This window comes from Piliocolobus tephrosceles, unplaced genomic scaffold (assembly GCF_002776525.5).
Source record: "Piliocolobus tephrosceles isolate RC106 unplaced genomic scaffold, ASM277652v3 unscaffolded_29863, whole genome shotgun sequence".
NCBI lineage: Eukaryota > Metazoa > Chordata > Mammalia > Primates > Cercopithecidae > Piliocolobus > Piliocolobus tephrosceles.
The window spans coordinates 20,072-34,960 of record NW_022313046.1 but is presented as its reverse complement, the minus strand read 5'-3'; the positions used below and the strand labels follow the sequence as shown (position 1 = coordinate 34,960).

The 14,889-nt window shown below is 46.5% G+C and overlaps 1 protein-coding gene across 1 annotated transcript; it reads left to right on the top strand.

The window, feature by feature from the left end:
- The first annotated feature begins 1,855 nt into the window (after window positions 1-1,855).
- Window positions 1,856-13,194, top strand: LOC111525383 (beta-crystallin B3-like). Its single transcript, XM_023190763.1, has 6 exons — window positions 1,856-2,044; window positions 3,974-4,075; window positions 9,311-9,435; window positions 10,735-10,877; window positions 12,862-12,969; window positions 13,068-13,194. Exons 2-6 carry the CDS (start codon window positions 4,000-4,002, stop codon window positions 13,123-13,125), a joined length of 510 nt encoding a protein of 169 aa, XP_023046531.1. The 5' UTR covers window positions 1,856-2,044; window positions 3,974-3,999; the 3' UTR covers window positions 13,126-13,194.
- Window positions 13,195-14,889: the final 1,695 nt, after the last annotated feature.

Sequence of the window (14,889 nt, the reverse complement as noted above, 5' to 3'; positions counted from 1 at the left end):
AAAAATTAGCTGGGCATAGTGGCACACACCTGTAGTCCCAGCTATTCAGGAGGCTGAGGTGGGCGGATCACTTGAGCCTAGGAGGTGGAGGCTGCAGTGAGCCAAGATCACGCCACTGCCCCACAGCCTGGATGACAGGGCCAGACCCTGTCACAAAACAAAGAAAAGAAAAAAGAAAATCAAGCAACACAATTCACCACACTCACAGAAAAAAGAAGAAAAGTCACTCACCATCTCAGTAGATGCAGAGAAGCATTTGATAGAATTCGCCAACATTCAGTTACAATAAAAATTTTCGGCAACTGGGAATGAAAGGAAACTTCCTTAACCTGATAAACTGCGGCTACAAAAACCTACGGTGTCATGCTTAAAGGCACAACATAAAAAGCCTCCCTTTTGAGATGGAAACCAAGCTAAGAATTATTTCATTATTTCCTTTCAGTCGTATAGGGGACGTCTTAGCCAATGTAATAAGGTGAGAAAAACAAAACCCATAAAGATTGGAAAGGAGGACATGAAACTTTCATTGACAGAGCAGGAACATCGCCATCTTGGACAAGCACCGTCATTTTAAAGTTCACCTTGATCAAAAACTGCCTAAATCCAAAGGGCATCAGCCTAATGGCTAAGGTCAGCATGACTATAAACCGCAAATAATCTCTCCGACCAGAAACATTCTAAACCCCTCCCTGACTGGAGACATGCCAGCCCCGAGATAACCTCCCCTCCGGCCAGAGAGACATTAGCCCCAAGTTAACCTCCCCTGGGACCAGACACATTCCAACCCCACCATAAACTTCTCCCCCATACAGAAACATTCCAGGCTAGTGATAAGCCCTCTCACCCTATTATCCATACACACAGAGCCACTGTTCTGAGTTCCTTATGTATGTTAATCTGTGTTTTATCCTCTCAACTCTGACAAGAAGGTACTTTTCTGCAGATGGAAAAGCTGAAACATGCAGAGGATTCACCACCTGCTCCAGGTCACCATTTTGTAAGTGGCTGAAGCAGGATGTGACCCCAGGTGGTCTGGCTCCAGAGTCCACGCACTGAGCTAGATCAAAGATAGAAAAGAGGGCACATTCAGCTTGCTTGACTTTCCTTTTCATACTCACTACATCCCTCATGAAGAGGGTCACCTTTTCTTATCCTGTCTTTGGACTTGAAACTCAATGATTTTGGCCTTTGTAGTCTGGTACTTGCACCAGCAAACACAAAGGATTCTCAACTCTTGGACCTCAGACTGGGAGCTGCAGTAAAAGTTTCCATTGTTGTGAGGCTTTTGGACATATAAAAGCCCCATGGCTGGTTCCCCTGGGAGCCACGCTACTGCTTTCTCATTCTCCAGCTTGCAGATGACCTGCTGTGGACTTTGCCTTGCAATTAGGTGAGCAGTTGGGTAAATTCCCATTTACATCAGACACACAGACACACATACATACATATATACACACACAAGAAGACTTACCCCGAATAGGTATGCGCCCAACAGTGGAGCAACCAGATTCGTAGCTACTTTGAAGGTTAAGATGGAAGGATCACTTGGGTCCAGGAGGTTGAGGCTGCTGTGAACCGTGATTGCACCACTGCACTTCATCCTGGGCAACAAAGTGAGACCCTGTCCAGGGGGAAAATAAACAAGCTTCACAGGGGGAGGTTCATATGCATAGGCTGGGGAGTTCCTGCTCTCTGGTGTCCCACAACGCACCCTTCTACCCTACCTAGACTGGCCTGGGGTGATGCTGCCCTGAGGCTGGTCATCCCGCACTGTGACTGGCAGAGGGGCGCTAAAACAGCCTTTTCTGCCCCACATGGTGCGCATGCGTGTTCTCACCGCAGACACTGCATGGAGTGCGCGGCGTCCGGAATGAGTAGGAAAGCGGCTCCGGTTCCTTCAGGACGCGCTTCAGGGGGCACCACGGCGGTTTGGGGACGACTTGGAGCCCTGTCCTAGGGAGAAAACAGCTCCTGTCTGTGGCCCTGACTGGTTAGGTGGGAGCTGCGTGCAACTCAGCTTCTCCGGGGCATTGTTTTCTACACGGTGAGTACAGAAGGTTGGTTCCTCCAACGTTCTCTTTATTCTCATTTTCTCCATAGCTTTTCTCTTTTCTAGTATTTTGGTATCTGTTTTACCATTAGTTTTGTTCCCTGAGGACTTTTGAGGGTGGCAAGTGTAGCGGACTGTGGTATTTTTGGGGTTTGAGGACTTTTTCTGAGGGAACCTGTCCTATATAGATGGGGAGAGAGGAGAGCCCCAGGAGGAAGGGGAAGCCCGGCCCAGGTGGGAGTTGGGGCCAGGCCTGGGTGTTTGGCTGCCTCCTGGCCAGGCCTCAGACGGAGGAAAAAAGATCCCAGCGGCCCCCAGGATTTGATGAATTTTTAAATTTGCCTTCGCGCCATCGGGACACATCGGTACTCTTTCATGCCCCCCCACCCCTGGCCTTCAAGGAAGCCTGTGTCCCCTCCTGTCCCTCTGGTCACGACCACCGGGGCGGGGAGGTACATCCGGGTGCGAGCCTGACGGGGACTCGTCCCTGGTGACGGTGATGCTGAGGACCTGGTTCTCTCCATGCTGCTCAGTGTTATGTCCCCTGTGCGGAAATGTCTGCTGGGTCCCTGCCCACTTCAGGGTTGATGATCTTGTAGTTGTTATTGCTGTTGAGCGCTGTTAAGGTATTGCGTGTTTTTTATAACAATCCCTTAGGAGATGCATGCTTGCCCCAAACTTTCTCCCCATTTGTAGGATTCCTTTTCATTTGGTTCATTATTTTCTGTACCGAAGTTTTTCAGTTGGATGGAGCCCCATGTGGTTGTTTTTGCTTTTGTTACCTGTGATTCGCTTTCCCAATTTAAAAGATATATTCACAAGCCATTCCATTCTCGATGAGGTTTTACCCTCTGCTTTTTTTTTTTTCGTTTTTTTCTTTTCGCGTTTCCAGCCTGCGAGCCTAGATGCAAGTTGCTCCAAAGCTTAAGTGCTCCACCATCCCCTACACCCTTTTTTCTTACAGACGTTTGATGATCTATAATTTCAGGTCTTGTGTTTAGGTCTTCAATCCATTTCGAGTTGATTTTTGTGTATTGTATACCAGAAGGGCCCTATTTCATTCTTTTTCATATAAACATCAGTTTTCTCAAAACCATTTAATGAATAAACTCTCCTATTCCCCATTGAGGCTTTATGATCTCTGATACTGTTTTCATTTGCTTTGGGAGATATACCCAGTAGTGGATTTGCTAGATCGTATGGTAGTTGCATTTTCAATTTTTTGAGGAATTTACAACTTTTTTTTTTTTTGAGAGGGAGTCTCACTCTGTTGCCCTGAGTGAGTGCAGTGGTGTGATCTCAGCTCGCTGCAGTGTTTGCCTCCCGGGTTCAAGTGATTTTCCTGCCTCAGCCTCCTGAGTAGCTGGGACTATAGGCATATGCCCACCACGCCCGGCTAATTTTTTGTATTTTGAGTAGAGACGGGGTTTCTCTGTGTTATCACGATGGGCTTAATCTGACCTGGTGATCTGCCTGCCTTGGCCTCCCAAAGTGCTGGAATTACAGGCCTGTGCCACCGCACCTGGTCTACAACTTTTTTCCATAGTGTATATCCTCATTTATCTTTACACCAACAATGCATAAGATTTTCCCTGTATCCAAATCCACACCAGCATTCTTTTACATTTTTAAGATATTTTCAGTAACATTCCAGTAGGTGTGGGATGGTACCTGGATGTGGTTATGGAGTACATTCTTTTCTAATGAATAGTAATGTTGAGGACCTTTTCTCTTACATGTTTGTGCGTTTTATGTCATTTTTGCAGTGATGTCAATTCAGGTTTTCTGCCTGATTTCAGTTTGGATGTGTATTTTTTATGCTATTTGGTATTTTTTTTTTCTGTGTACATGTTTGATAACAACCAGTTATCACTTCTATGATTCGCTCCTATTTTCTCATAATCTTTTTCTTTTTTGAGACAGGTCACTCTCACCCAAGCTGGAGCACCATGGTGCATCACAGGACCAGGTATATTGGAATATTGGCTACCTACAGCTTTGCAGCGCTATTTGATATCAGGAATTGTGAGTCCTCCAACTTAGTTTGTATTTCTCAGGGTTCCTTAGATGTTCAGGACTGTTTGTGGTTCCATGTTAATATTAGCATTGTGTATTTAAACTTTTTTTTTTTTTTTGACAGACTCTTGCTCTTTTGCCAGGCTGGAGTGCGTGTGATCTCGGCTCACTGCAACCTCCACCTTCTGGGTTCAAGTGATTCCCCTGCCTCAGCCTCCTGAGTAGCTGGAACTATAGGCGTGTGCCACCATGCCCGGCTGATTTTTTTTTTTCTTTTGTATTTTAGTAGAGACAGGGTTTTATCATGTTGGCCAGGATGGTCTCTATCTCTTGACCCTGTGATCCAGCTGCCTTGGCCTCCCAAAGTGCTGGTATTACAGGCGTGAGCCACTGAGTCCACCCCCCCCACCCCCCCCCCCCCCCCCCCTTTTTTTTTAAGATGGAGTCTCACTCTGTCAAGAGGCTAGAGCACAATGGCATGACCTCGGCTCACTGCAACCTCGGCCTCCTGGGTTCAAGTGAGCCTCCTGCCTCAGCCTCCCAAGTAGCTAAGACTACAGGCGTGCGCCACCATGCCCAGCTAATTTTTGTATTTTTAGTAGAGACGGGTTTCACCATGTTGGCCAGGATGGTCTCAATCTCCTGACCTCCTGACCTGCCTGCTTTGGCCCCCCAAAGTGCTAGGATTAAGGCGTGAGCCACTGCACCTGGACTTATACTTCTTAAATGTTTTGTCTATAATAAGGCACATAAACAGAGGGTATCCTGGGACTTTTTTTTTCTCATCTGAGACTCTTGTTTTTGTTTCTGTCTGGAGGCAGTCCTGCTCTGCTGCCCAGGCTGGAGTGCAGCGGCATGATTTTGGCTTACTGCAACCTTTGGCTTCCAGGTTCAAGTGATTTTTGTGCCTCAGGCATCCTAGTAGCTAGAATTACAAGTGTGTGCCACCATGCCCAGCTAATTTTTGTATTTTTTTAGTGGAGACGGGGTTTTGCCATGTTGGCCAGGCTGGTCTCAAACTTCTGGCCTCAAGCAATCCGACCACCTCAGCCTCCCAAAGTGCTGGGATTACACACATGAGTCACCTCGCACAGCCTCATCTGGGACATTTTGATACATGTGTATTTTTGGTGATGATCAAATCAGGGTACTTAGCATAACTATTCCCTCCTACAGGTGTTATTTCTTTGTGGTGAGAACACTCAAAATTGTCCCTTCTAGCTTTTTTTTTTTTGAAAAATACAATATTGTAACCAGAGTCACCCAGCTGTGGAACAGGACACTAGAATGTGTTCCTCCCAACTAACTGTAACTTTGTTTCCATAACCAGTCCCTCCTATCCTCCCCTGCTTCCCCAGCCTCAGGAAACCACTCCTGTACTTTCTGCTACTTGAAGGATAAGTTTTTGGATTCAACATAAGCGAGGTCATGCAGTGTCTGTCTTTCTGTGCTTGGCTTATTTAACAGATTGTTTTCTAGGTTCCTTGGTGTTGCCCTAAATGACAATTGCATTTTTTTTCTCTTATGGCTGACGGGTATATCATTGTATATATGTACTACATTTTCTTTATCCTTTCATCTGTGGGTGAACAGGTAGGTGGCTTCCATCATCCTAGCTATTGTGAATAGTGATGGAATAGACATGGAAAGGCAGATGTCTCCTCAAAATACCGATGTGCTTTGACTGTATAGCTAGTAGTAGGATGAATAGATCATATAGTATTGGACTTTGAGATTTTTGAGGAATCTGCAACTGCTTTCCATAGTGTATATAGTAATTGACCCTCCCATGAACACTTCTTTTTTCCTGGAAATTCACACCAGCTTTTGTGTTTGTATTTTTATTTCTCATATTCATTTCAAATAAGAGATGCTTTGTATGGTTTTGATTTCCACTCTTTGCAGGAGTAGTTAATGTTAACCACGTTTCTGTAAAGATAGTCAGTCTTAGGTCTTCTTTGCCGAAAAATCTATTCAGGCTGTTTGCCCAATTTTAGTTCGGTTACTAGTTTCTCTTTCGTTTAGTTTTTTTGCTAGTTACTAGTGTTAGTAGCCTGTGCCTTTTGTAAAACAAGGCCTTATCAGCTGTATGTTTCCCCAAACTTCTCATCTTTGTGATGCTGGTTTTGTTTTTGTTTTTTCTCTGCCCCCTCCCCACCGATGGAGTCTTACTCTGTCACCCAGGCTGGAGTGCAGTGGTACAATCTCAGCTGACTGCAACTTCCACCTCCCAGGTTCAAGCAATTCTGTGGCCTCAGCCTCCTGAGTAGCTGGGATTACAGGCACGCACCACCATGCCTGGTCTAGGATGCTTTCTCTTTGGGTTCATTTTTTCCTCGTGCGCAGAGGCTCTAATGTTGTACTTAGTCTCTCATGTTTACGTTTGCATTTGTTAGCAGTGATTTCAGTGTCCCATCCAAAAAAATAGATTGTTAAGCCATTTTATTGTCTATACATGTTTTCCCCCTAATTTTTCCTTTTCTTTTTTCTTTTTGCAACCTGTGTACACAGGGTCAAGTTTTCCCCAAACATACACTTATCCCATGTTATCTACTTGGAGTGTTTTGCTTTCAGGATTGAATTTAACTGTTCGAATTATTTTTTGTAAATTTTTGTGTATTGGGCAACATAGGGGTGCTATTTCAGTCTTTTGCACATGACTTACCCAGTTTTTTCAATTGTTGTGCCTTTGGTGTGATTTTGAAAAATGTGTGCCCCAAATACAATTTTGGGTTGATTACCTGGCTCCCTCATTTTGTCCATTCAGTTGTCTTTCTCTGTTTATGCCAGTCCATGATTGCCTGGATAACTGTAGGTTTTATCTGTCATCCACCTATCTGTCTGTAATATATCCTAATCCTATTATTTATTTACTTTTTTAAGACAGGTTATTGCTCTGTCACTCAGGCTGGAGTGCAGTGGTGCGATCTTGGCTCATTGCAGCCTTGAACCTCCCATGCTTAAGCGATCCTCCCTCCTTAACCTCCCAAGTAGCTGGGACTACAGGTGTGCACCACCATGCCCCACTAATTTTTTGTATTTTCTGTAGAGGTAGGGTTTTGCCATATTGCCCGGACTTCTCTCAAACTCCTGGTCTCAAGTGATCTGCCTGCCTCAGCCTCCCAAAGTGCTGTGATTATAGGCAGGAGCCTCTGTGCCCGGGGCAACCCTGTTTCTTTCCTTTTCTTTTATTTGGATTAAATTGCAGGTTAGTTACATGTGAACCTTTGACATTGAGGCTTGTGGTCACTGACCGCATCATCCAAGTAGTGAGCAAAGTGCCAGTCAGGTGGTTCTTCCGCCCGCACCCCCTTTCTGCCTCCTTTTTTCATCTGATAGTCCCCAGTGTCTATTGTTTGCATCTTTATGTTCGAATGTATTCACTGTTTAGCTCCCACTCATAGTGAGAACATGCAGTGTTTGGTTTTCTGTTCTTGCCTTGGTTTGCTAAACATAATAACCCCCAGGTCTATCCATGCTGCTTAGGACAGGATTGTGTGTTCTTATGGCTGCATAGTATTTTGTGGTGTGTATGCACCACATTAAAAAAAAAAATCAAATCCACTGTTGCTGGTCACCTAGGATACTTCCGAGTCTTTGTTCTTGTGAATGGCATGGCCATGAATGCAGGAGAGCATGTGTCTTTTTGATGGAAGGATTTATTGTCCTTTGGGTAGATACCAAGTAATGGAATTGCTGGGTCTGATGGTAGTTCTGTTTTAAGTTCTTTGAGAATCTACACTGCTTTCCACAGTGTGAACCTTTTTTCACATTCCCCAAGAGTGTAGCAGTGTTCCCTTTCCTCTGCTGCCTCACCAGCATGGTTTAATTTTGGAAAAATGGCCATCTGACCAGTGTGGGATGGTATGTTTCCGAGTTGCATTTCACTGATTAGTGAGGTTGTGCCTTTTTTCATGTCAGTTGGGCACTTGAATGTCTTTTTCTATTTTTGTGACAGTATCTCATTCTTGCCCAGGCTGGAGTGCAGTGGTGCGATCTTGGCTCACTGCAACCTCCGCCTCCCAGGTTCAAGAGATTCTTCTGCGTCAGCCTCCTGAGTAACTGGGATTACAGATGCCTGCCACTATGCCCAGCTAATTTTTGTATATTTTAGTAGAGATGGGGTTTCACTATGTTGGCCAGGCTGGTCTCGAACTCCTGACTTTGTGATTCACCTGTCTCAGCCTCTCAAAGTGCTGGGATTAAATGCATGAGCCACCATGCCTGGCCAGTGTTTTTGTAGTTTTAGTAGAGATGGAGTCTCACCATGTTGGCCAGACTGGTCTCGAACTCTTGACCTCAGGTGATCCACTGCCTCAGCTTCCCAGAGTGCTGGGATTATAGATGTAAGCCATGGTGCCCAGCCCCTTGACAACTGTTTCTAAGGACCCATTGCTAAAGGAGAATTGCTGGATCAAGACTACGCTTCCAAAAGAGGATAATAAACATTTCCTCTGTTGTTAATAACTTAGATTATTCCTCTGAACAGCCATTATTGCACATTGCTGAAATGTTTGCATCTGCACTGGCTGGCCCCAGAATGTTAATCATTTTGAGATTTGTGGTTTTTTTTCTCCTATTTTTTGCCTTCCTCTATTAGCCATGCCCGACGTGAAGGCCATCCCTCCCTTTTTAATGTACTATTTTTCTTCTAATGTGGATCTACAAAAACAGAGTTTGGGCAGAGTCTAACAACAGGGACAAGAGAAGAAACAGATCCAAAGAGAGAGGGGTTTGGGCACAACCGAGGGGTTCTGGGGTCAGTTCTCAGTGGTGAAGGCTGACTGTGCATCTCTCTCCCCAGCTCCACTTGCAGCTGTGTCATATTGATAGCTTGAAATCTGCCACAGTGGGAGCATTTACACCATGGAAATTGGCAAATGCTGCAAATCAAGAGTGTTAATTTTTGTTTTGTTTTTTGAGAGTTGGCTATTAACTTACCAGTATACTATTGGCTTTAGTGCATGGCATCTATATATTGTTATTTGTTGCGGGTCGTTATTTAGACTGCCTTCTTGTTTCTTAACTGTGTTCCAGGTAGTTAAAGGCAGCATAGCACTGAGTTCTGGATAACTGAGGGTACTGTGCGCTTGGATTTGCCATCTTAAGGTTTGGGTGGGGCTACTACATCTTGCCGGATTGGGCAAGAGTGAACCCCAGGGGTCAACGTGAGTAGCCAGGATCCTGCCATAGGAAGCTTGGAGTGGAACTGACCTGCCCCCTTTCTCTCTGTCTCCATGGCAGCTGGGTGGGCTATGAACAGGCCAACTGCAAGGGTGAGCAGTTTGTGTTTGAGAAGGGCGAGTACCCCCACTGGGACCAGCAGCCGGAGGACAGACTCCCTCAGCTCCCTGAGGCCCATCAAAGTTGTGAGCCCCCTGCCATCATCCTACTTCCTCTCTCTGCCCATCATCCTACTTTCTGTCTCTGCCACCTTGGAGCCGGAGGTCCCGGGACCAGGAAGGAGCCTGCCCCTCTAGCATTGTGCCCTTTATGATTGGTGAGGAACCTCCTCACTGGGTGGGTGACCTTGCAAAAGTCATTTTACTTCCCTGAGCCTCAGTTTCTTCATCTGTAAAATGGGCATATTGGTATCTATTGTCTTGAGATTCCAATGTGCTTATTAGCTTGAGGGTTGTCACGCTGCGCAACTCCAGGGGGCTCCAATCACAAGATTATGAAATGCTCCAGAGGGCACCATTCACATTCTATTTTACGTGGTTGGTGCCCCCCACCCCGCAGGGTTGGGCAACTGTCGTCACAGAGTCATTGCTCAATAACTGGTAGCCATCAGAAATACAAGAAATTCTGAGTTCAGGACTGGAGGAGAAGGTGGTTTAGCTCTTCTTCAAGACTCGTGCCAGTGTGAGTTTTCAGTGCTTCTGAGATCCTGATTCTTATTAGTGTGTGTGTGAACTGTCAGGGAGGGGACAGAGCACATCACCGCTCAGTTACACTCCCAAACCCTCCAAGCCCGTTCTGGTTCCTCCCAGGACCTACTGGAAGGTTGGAGAACACTGGACTTTGCACCCCACAGACGTGGGTTCCCATATTGGCTGTGCTGCTCCCAGCTGTGTGGCCTTCAGCACGTCATTTGACCTCTGTGCCTCACTTTTTTCATCTGCCAAATGGCATAAAAGGATTTTATGTCTAAGGGATAAAGGTTTTATGTTTAAAGGATTAGATGAGATAGCTAAGGAAAATGTCATAGGAACAGGAGGATGGGAAGAGATGTAGAAATGAAGAAAAATCAAAATATCTCAGGTGCCTATTAGAGGCACAGTTAACCTGTGCATGTGTGTACGTGTGGGTGTGCATGTGTGGGTGTGTGCATGTGGGTGTGTGCATGTGTGTGTGTGCACGTGTGGGTGGGTGGGTAGATTATAGCTGCCATTTATAAAAGAGAAACTTGAGGCATAGGACATTTCAGAATCAAATATTCCCCAAAGTGTAGCATCTCAGAGTGTCTGTACATGAAAATGGCCCAGTAGAAACTTAACAAATGGCTGCGATCCAACAGCAGTTGTCATAGACACGTGGTAGGTGCACTGGGCAGAGAGTGATGTGTGGGACATGAGGATCCCAATTCTGGGGCATGAGCATGGGGTGGGAAGGCCAACCCTGGGCCCCGTCACCCATACTCACTTCCCCACATCCTCTGCCAACAGGACAGCCAAGAGCACAAGATCGTTCTCTATGAAAACTCCAACTTCACCGGGAAGAAGATGGAAATCATAGATGATGATGTACCCAGCTTCCACACCCACGGCTACCAAGAGAAGGTGTCATCTGTGCGAGTGCAGAGTGGCACGTAAGTGCATTGCCAGCCCTGGCTCACCCTGCCACAGGAACTGAGACTCCGGGGTCCTAAGTCCTGCTCTGCCCTGTATACACTGGTCATCTTGCACACATCAGTGTTCTCTGCTGACCTCTGACTTCCCACTGGAAAGTAAATGGGAATTCTCTGCCCACAGGTGGCTTACAGCCCCTGAATTTCTCCCTAGAGCTGCCTTTGGGGAAATGGCCTTTGGAGTGGAGAAACCTTGGCCTTTACCTCAGCCCCAGTGAGCAAGACATGTATGTGAGAGGGGCAAGTTGAGGCAGAGGGAGGATTAGGTTGAGGCAGGAGGGGAAGGAATGAGTTGAGTAGTCTGAAACCTGTGAGAAGCAGGAGGACCAGCCCATGCTGCCTTTGACCGCATGTGTCCCTAAGTTTGGGAACAGGAGGTGTCATTTCCCTCTGAATGGAAGTTCCTGGGCACATCGACCCTGGCCATCAGCAATGAGGGATTTCTCATGGTAAAAAATTTGGATTCCATGGGGGTCCACAGATGAGCTTTGGGCAGCGGTGTGCTGAACAGCTTATACCAGCTTGTAAGAACTTTTTTTTTTTTTTTAAATTGAAATGGAGTCTTGCACTGTTGCCCGGGCTGGAGTGCAATAGAACAATCTTGGCTCACTGCAGCCTCCGCCTCCCAGGTTCAAGCAATTCTCCTGCCTCAGCCTCCCAAAGTAGCTTGGATTACAGGTGCCCACTACCAAGCTCAGCTAATGTTTTGCATTTTTAGTAGAGACGGGGTTTCACTGTGTTGGCCAGGTTAGTCTCAAACTCCTGACATCAAGAGCTGCCCGCCTTGGCCTCCCAAAGTGCTGGAATTACAGGCGTGAGCCACCGCGCCCAGCCTGGAACCGACTCTTACATTTTCAGAATTTGTGTGAACTGGTTGACTAATCATTGGTAGCTTGAAACCAGCCATAGTAGGTGCATTTACAGCATAGAAATCAGCAAGTGCTACGAATTAAGGCTCTTTCCCCCAAACAGAACCAGTTTAGCCAAACATACTGGCTTCTTGGGGTTTGTCAGACTCCTAAAGTGGTGTGCAAAGTTCTGTGCTCCTGTTCCCCTTCATTCCCTCTTTCCCTTCATTCATTCATTGATTGATTCATTCAGTTTGTCAGTGCTGCCATATGCCAGGCATTGTGTTAGGTGCCGAGGGTGAAGGAGATGAAAGAGGTTTGGCTTCTGCCCTGTGTAGCCAACAGTCTAGAAGGGGCAACTGTTAAGAATCCACATGCATCTAAGCTACTTCCTTGGAGAAAAGATTCTTGAGCTGAGATCTCAAGGAACAGTAGGAATTGCGGGGGTAAAGAGGCCAAGGAAGGGCATCCCAGGCAACAAGAGCAGCATGTGCAAAGGCCCTGTGGTGTATGTTGGGGGAGCCTGGTAGGTCTGAGAAACTCTACAAAGGTCACTGGCTGGAATGCAGAGATGTGGAAGCATAAGAATGCGAAGGTAGTGCTGGAGATGTCCACAGAGACTGGCCAGGCAGGTCCGTGCAGGCCAGGCCTGTGTGACATCTTCTGGAGAGAAGACCAGCACTTTCATTAAGTAGCCCCTGGAACCTCTTTCATCAGAAGGCCCCTGGAACCTCCCCCAACATTTTGGCCTTGCAGCTGGGCTTGGAGGTGGGATAGGAGTGGATGGAGATGGTTCAAAGGCCTGGCTTATTCTAAACTTCAGTGAGCTTAAGATACCATCCCCTTGCTCTGACCCCAGTACCAGACCTTCAGTCAAAATTTGCTTCAGGAGGCAGTGAGCTCCCTGTCAAGAGAAGGAAGAAAGCAGAGGCTCAGTGCTAGAAGGGTGGGGTGGAAAGGGTGTCCTGCTTACCCCTGGCAAGTGGCAGTGGTTGGGAGGCTTCACCCTTCCTAGTAGTTTATGAATGCTCTCTCTCCCCTCGCTTCTCTCTTGTTTCTCTCCCTGTTCCCCCGGTTCACCCTCCCCTCACCTCTAGTCCTCCAGGTGGGTTGGCTACCAGTACCCCAGCTACCGCAGGCTGCAGTACCTGCTGGAGAAGGGAGACTACAAGGACAGCAGTGACTTTGGGGCATGTCACTCCCAGGTACAGTCCATGTGCCACATCCGCGATATGCAGTGGTACCAATGTTGGCGCCTTCCACTCCTCCAACTGGTGCCCTCCCCACCATGCCTCCTTCCCAGGACCCAGGCCTGCTGCCCAGGAACCCTCTACACCTCCCAGAGAGTAAGTAAAGTATGACTTACAACTTGTCTGCTGTGGGTCTTTGATCTCCCCTGGCAGCTGGGGTGTATGTGCATGCGCACGTGTGTGTGTGTGTGTGATAGAAATAAGAATTGGCAAGTATCTGGGCTAGGAGTAGGGCAACAGAACCCTTAGGGAGTCTTACGGTTCTGCAGCTGCTTAGCTCTTAGCTGTGTGACCTTGGATACAGTGCCCAACCTCTCTGAGCCTTTGTTTCTTCACCTGACTTGCAATTCCGTTGCCTCTTGAGTGACTGGCTGGTCTCGGGATCCCTGAATATTTCTGATCTGCCTGCCTCAGCCTCCCAAAGTACTGGGATTACAGGCATGAGCCACTGTGCCCGGCCAACATTGAGGAAATTATTTCTAATCCCCAGTCACAAAGAAATTCTCTAATACATTTATTTCTCTAAACTTTTTAAACATTTGCTCTTTACGTTTGCATTCTTAATCCTTCTGGAGCTGATTCTTGTATATGGTGTATGGTAGAGATTCAGTTTTGTTTTTTTTTTTCTCTTTGGAAGTCCAGTGTCAATTCATGAAGGAGTCCATTTGCTGCACTGCGGCACAGTCACCTTGCTGTTCTATCCCCTTCCCCACAGGTGGGGTGATTTTATGGGCTGTCTTTTCTGTTCCTGTAGTCAGTGTATCCCTGCACTCTTGCCACATTGTTAACGACTATTGCTTTGTAGTCAGTGTTGAGGTCCCTAAAACAGGGGCCCTCAAACCCTTGGGCCTCCCATGGCCTGAAATGGGGGTTGCACAACAGGAGGTGGGCATTACAGCCTGAGCTCCACCTGCTGTCAGACCAGCGGCAGCATTAGATTCTCATAGGAGTGCAAACCCTATTGTGTGAACTGCACGTGCAAAAGATCTAGGTTGCATGCTCCAGTAAGAATCTAATGTCCGCTGCCCACAGCCCGTGAAAAAATGTCTTCCACAAAATCGATCCCTGGTGCCAAAACATTTGGGGACCACTGCCCTATAACATGATTCTTCTTTAGGAATGTTTTAGATGTTCTTGCCCCTTTAGGACTCCATTTAGAAGCATCCCCTCACATTTGGAAAAATGGAAAACCTTGTTGAGTGAGCTAAAGTGGTTAAAATGATTATCATAAAGGTAGAAACCAGTAAGTGCTCCATATACACCGTGGAATACTATGCAGCCATAAAAAAGAATGAGTTCATGTCCTTTGCGGGAACATGGATGAAGCTGGAAACCGTCATTCTCAGCAAACTAACACAGGAACAAAACCAAACACTGCATGTTCTCACTCATAAGTGGGAGTTGAAAAACGAGAACACATGGACACAGGGAGGGGAACATCACACACCCAGGCCTGTTGGGTTGAGGGGCAAGGAGAGAGCATTAGGACAAATACCAAATGCATGCAGGGCTGAAAACCTAGACGATGGGTTGATGGGTGCAGCAAACCACCATGGTACATGTATACCTATGTAAGAAACCTGCATGTTCTGCACATGTATCCCAGAACTTAGAAAAAAACAGTTAAGTGCTCAATAAATTTCTGTCATCTATTTCTTCATTCATTCTTCAACCAGTACCTACTGAGTGCCTATTTGGATACTTGGCTTAGTACCTGGGTAATGAAATAATCTACAACAAACCCCCATGACACGAGTTTATAACAAATTTGCACATGTACCCCCGAACTTAAAAGTTAAAAAAACAGAATCCACACAAGTCTAAGCTACTTCCCTTGAGGAAAAGACTCCAGCTGAGATCTCAAGGAAGAGTAGA

Excerpts from the sequence above, each read along its gene's own strand:
- LOC111525383 (XM_023190763.1), top strand. The coding sequence starts at position 4,000 with ATGGTGCATCACAGGACCAGGTATATTGGAATATTGGCTACCTACAGC. Across the intron at positions 4,076-9,310 it reads GCTATTTGATATCAGGAATT|CTGGGTGGGCTATGAACAGG; the intron begins GTGAGTCCTCCA and ends TCTCCATGGCAG. Across the intron at positions 10,878-12,861 it reads GTGCGAGTGCAGAGTGGCAC|TCCTCCAGGTGGGTTGGCTA; the intron begins GTAAGTGCATTG and ends CCTCACCTCTAG.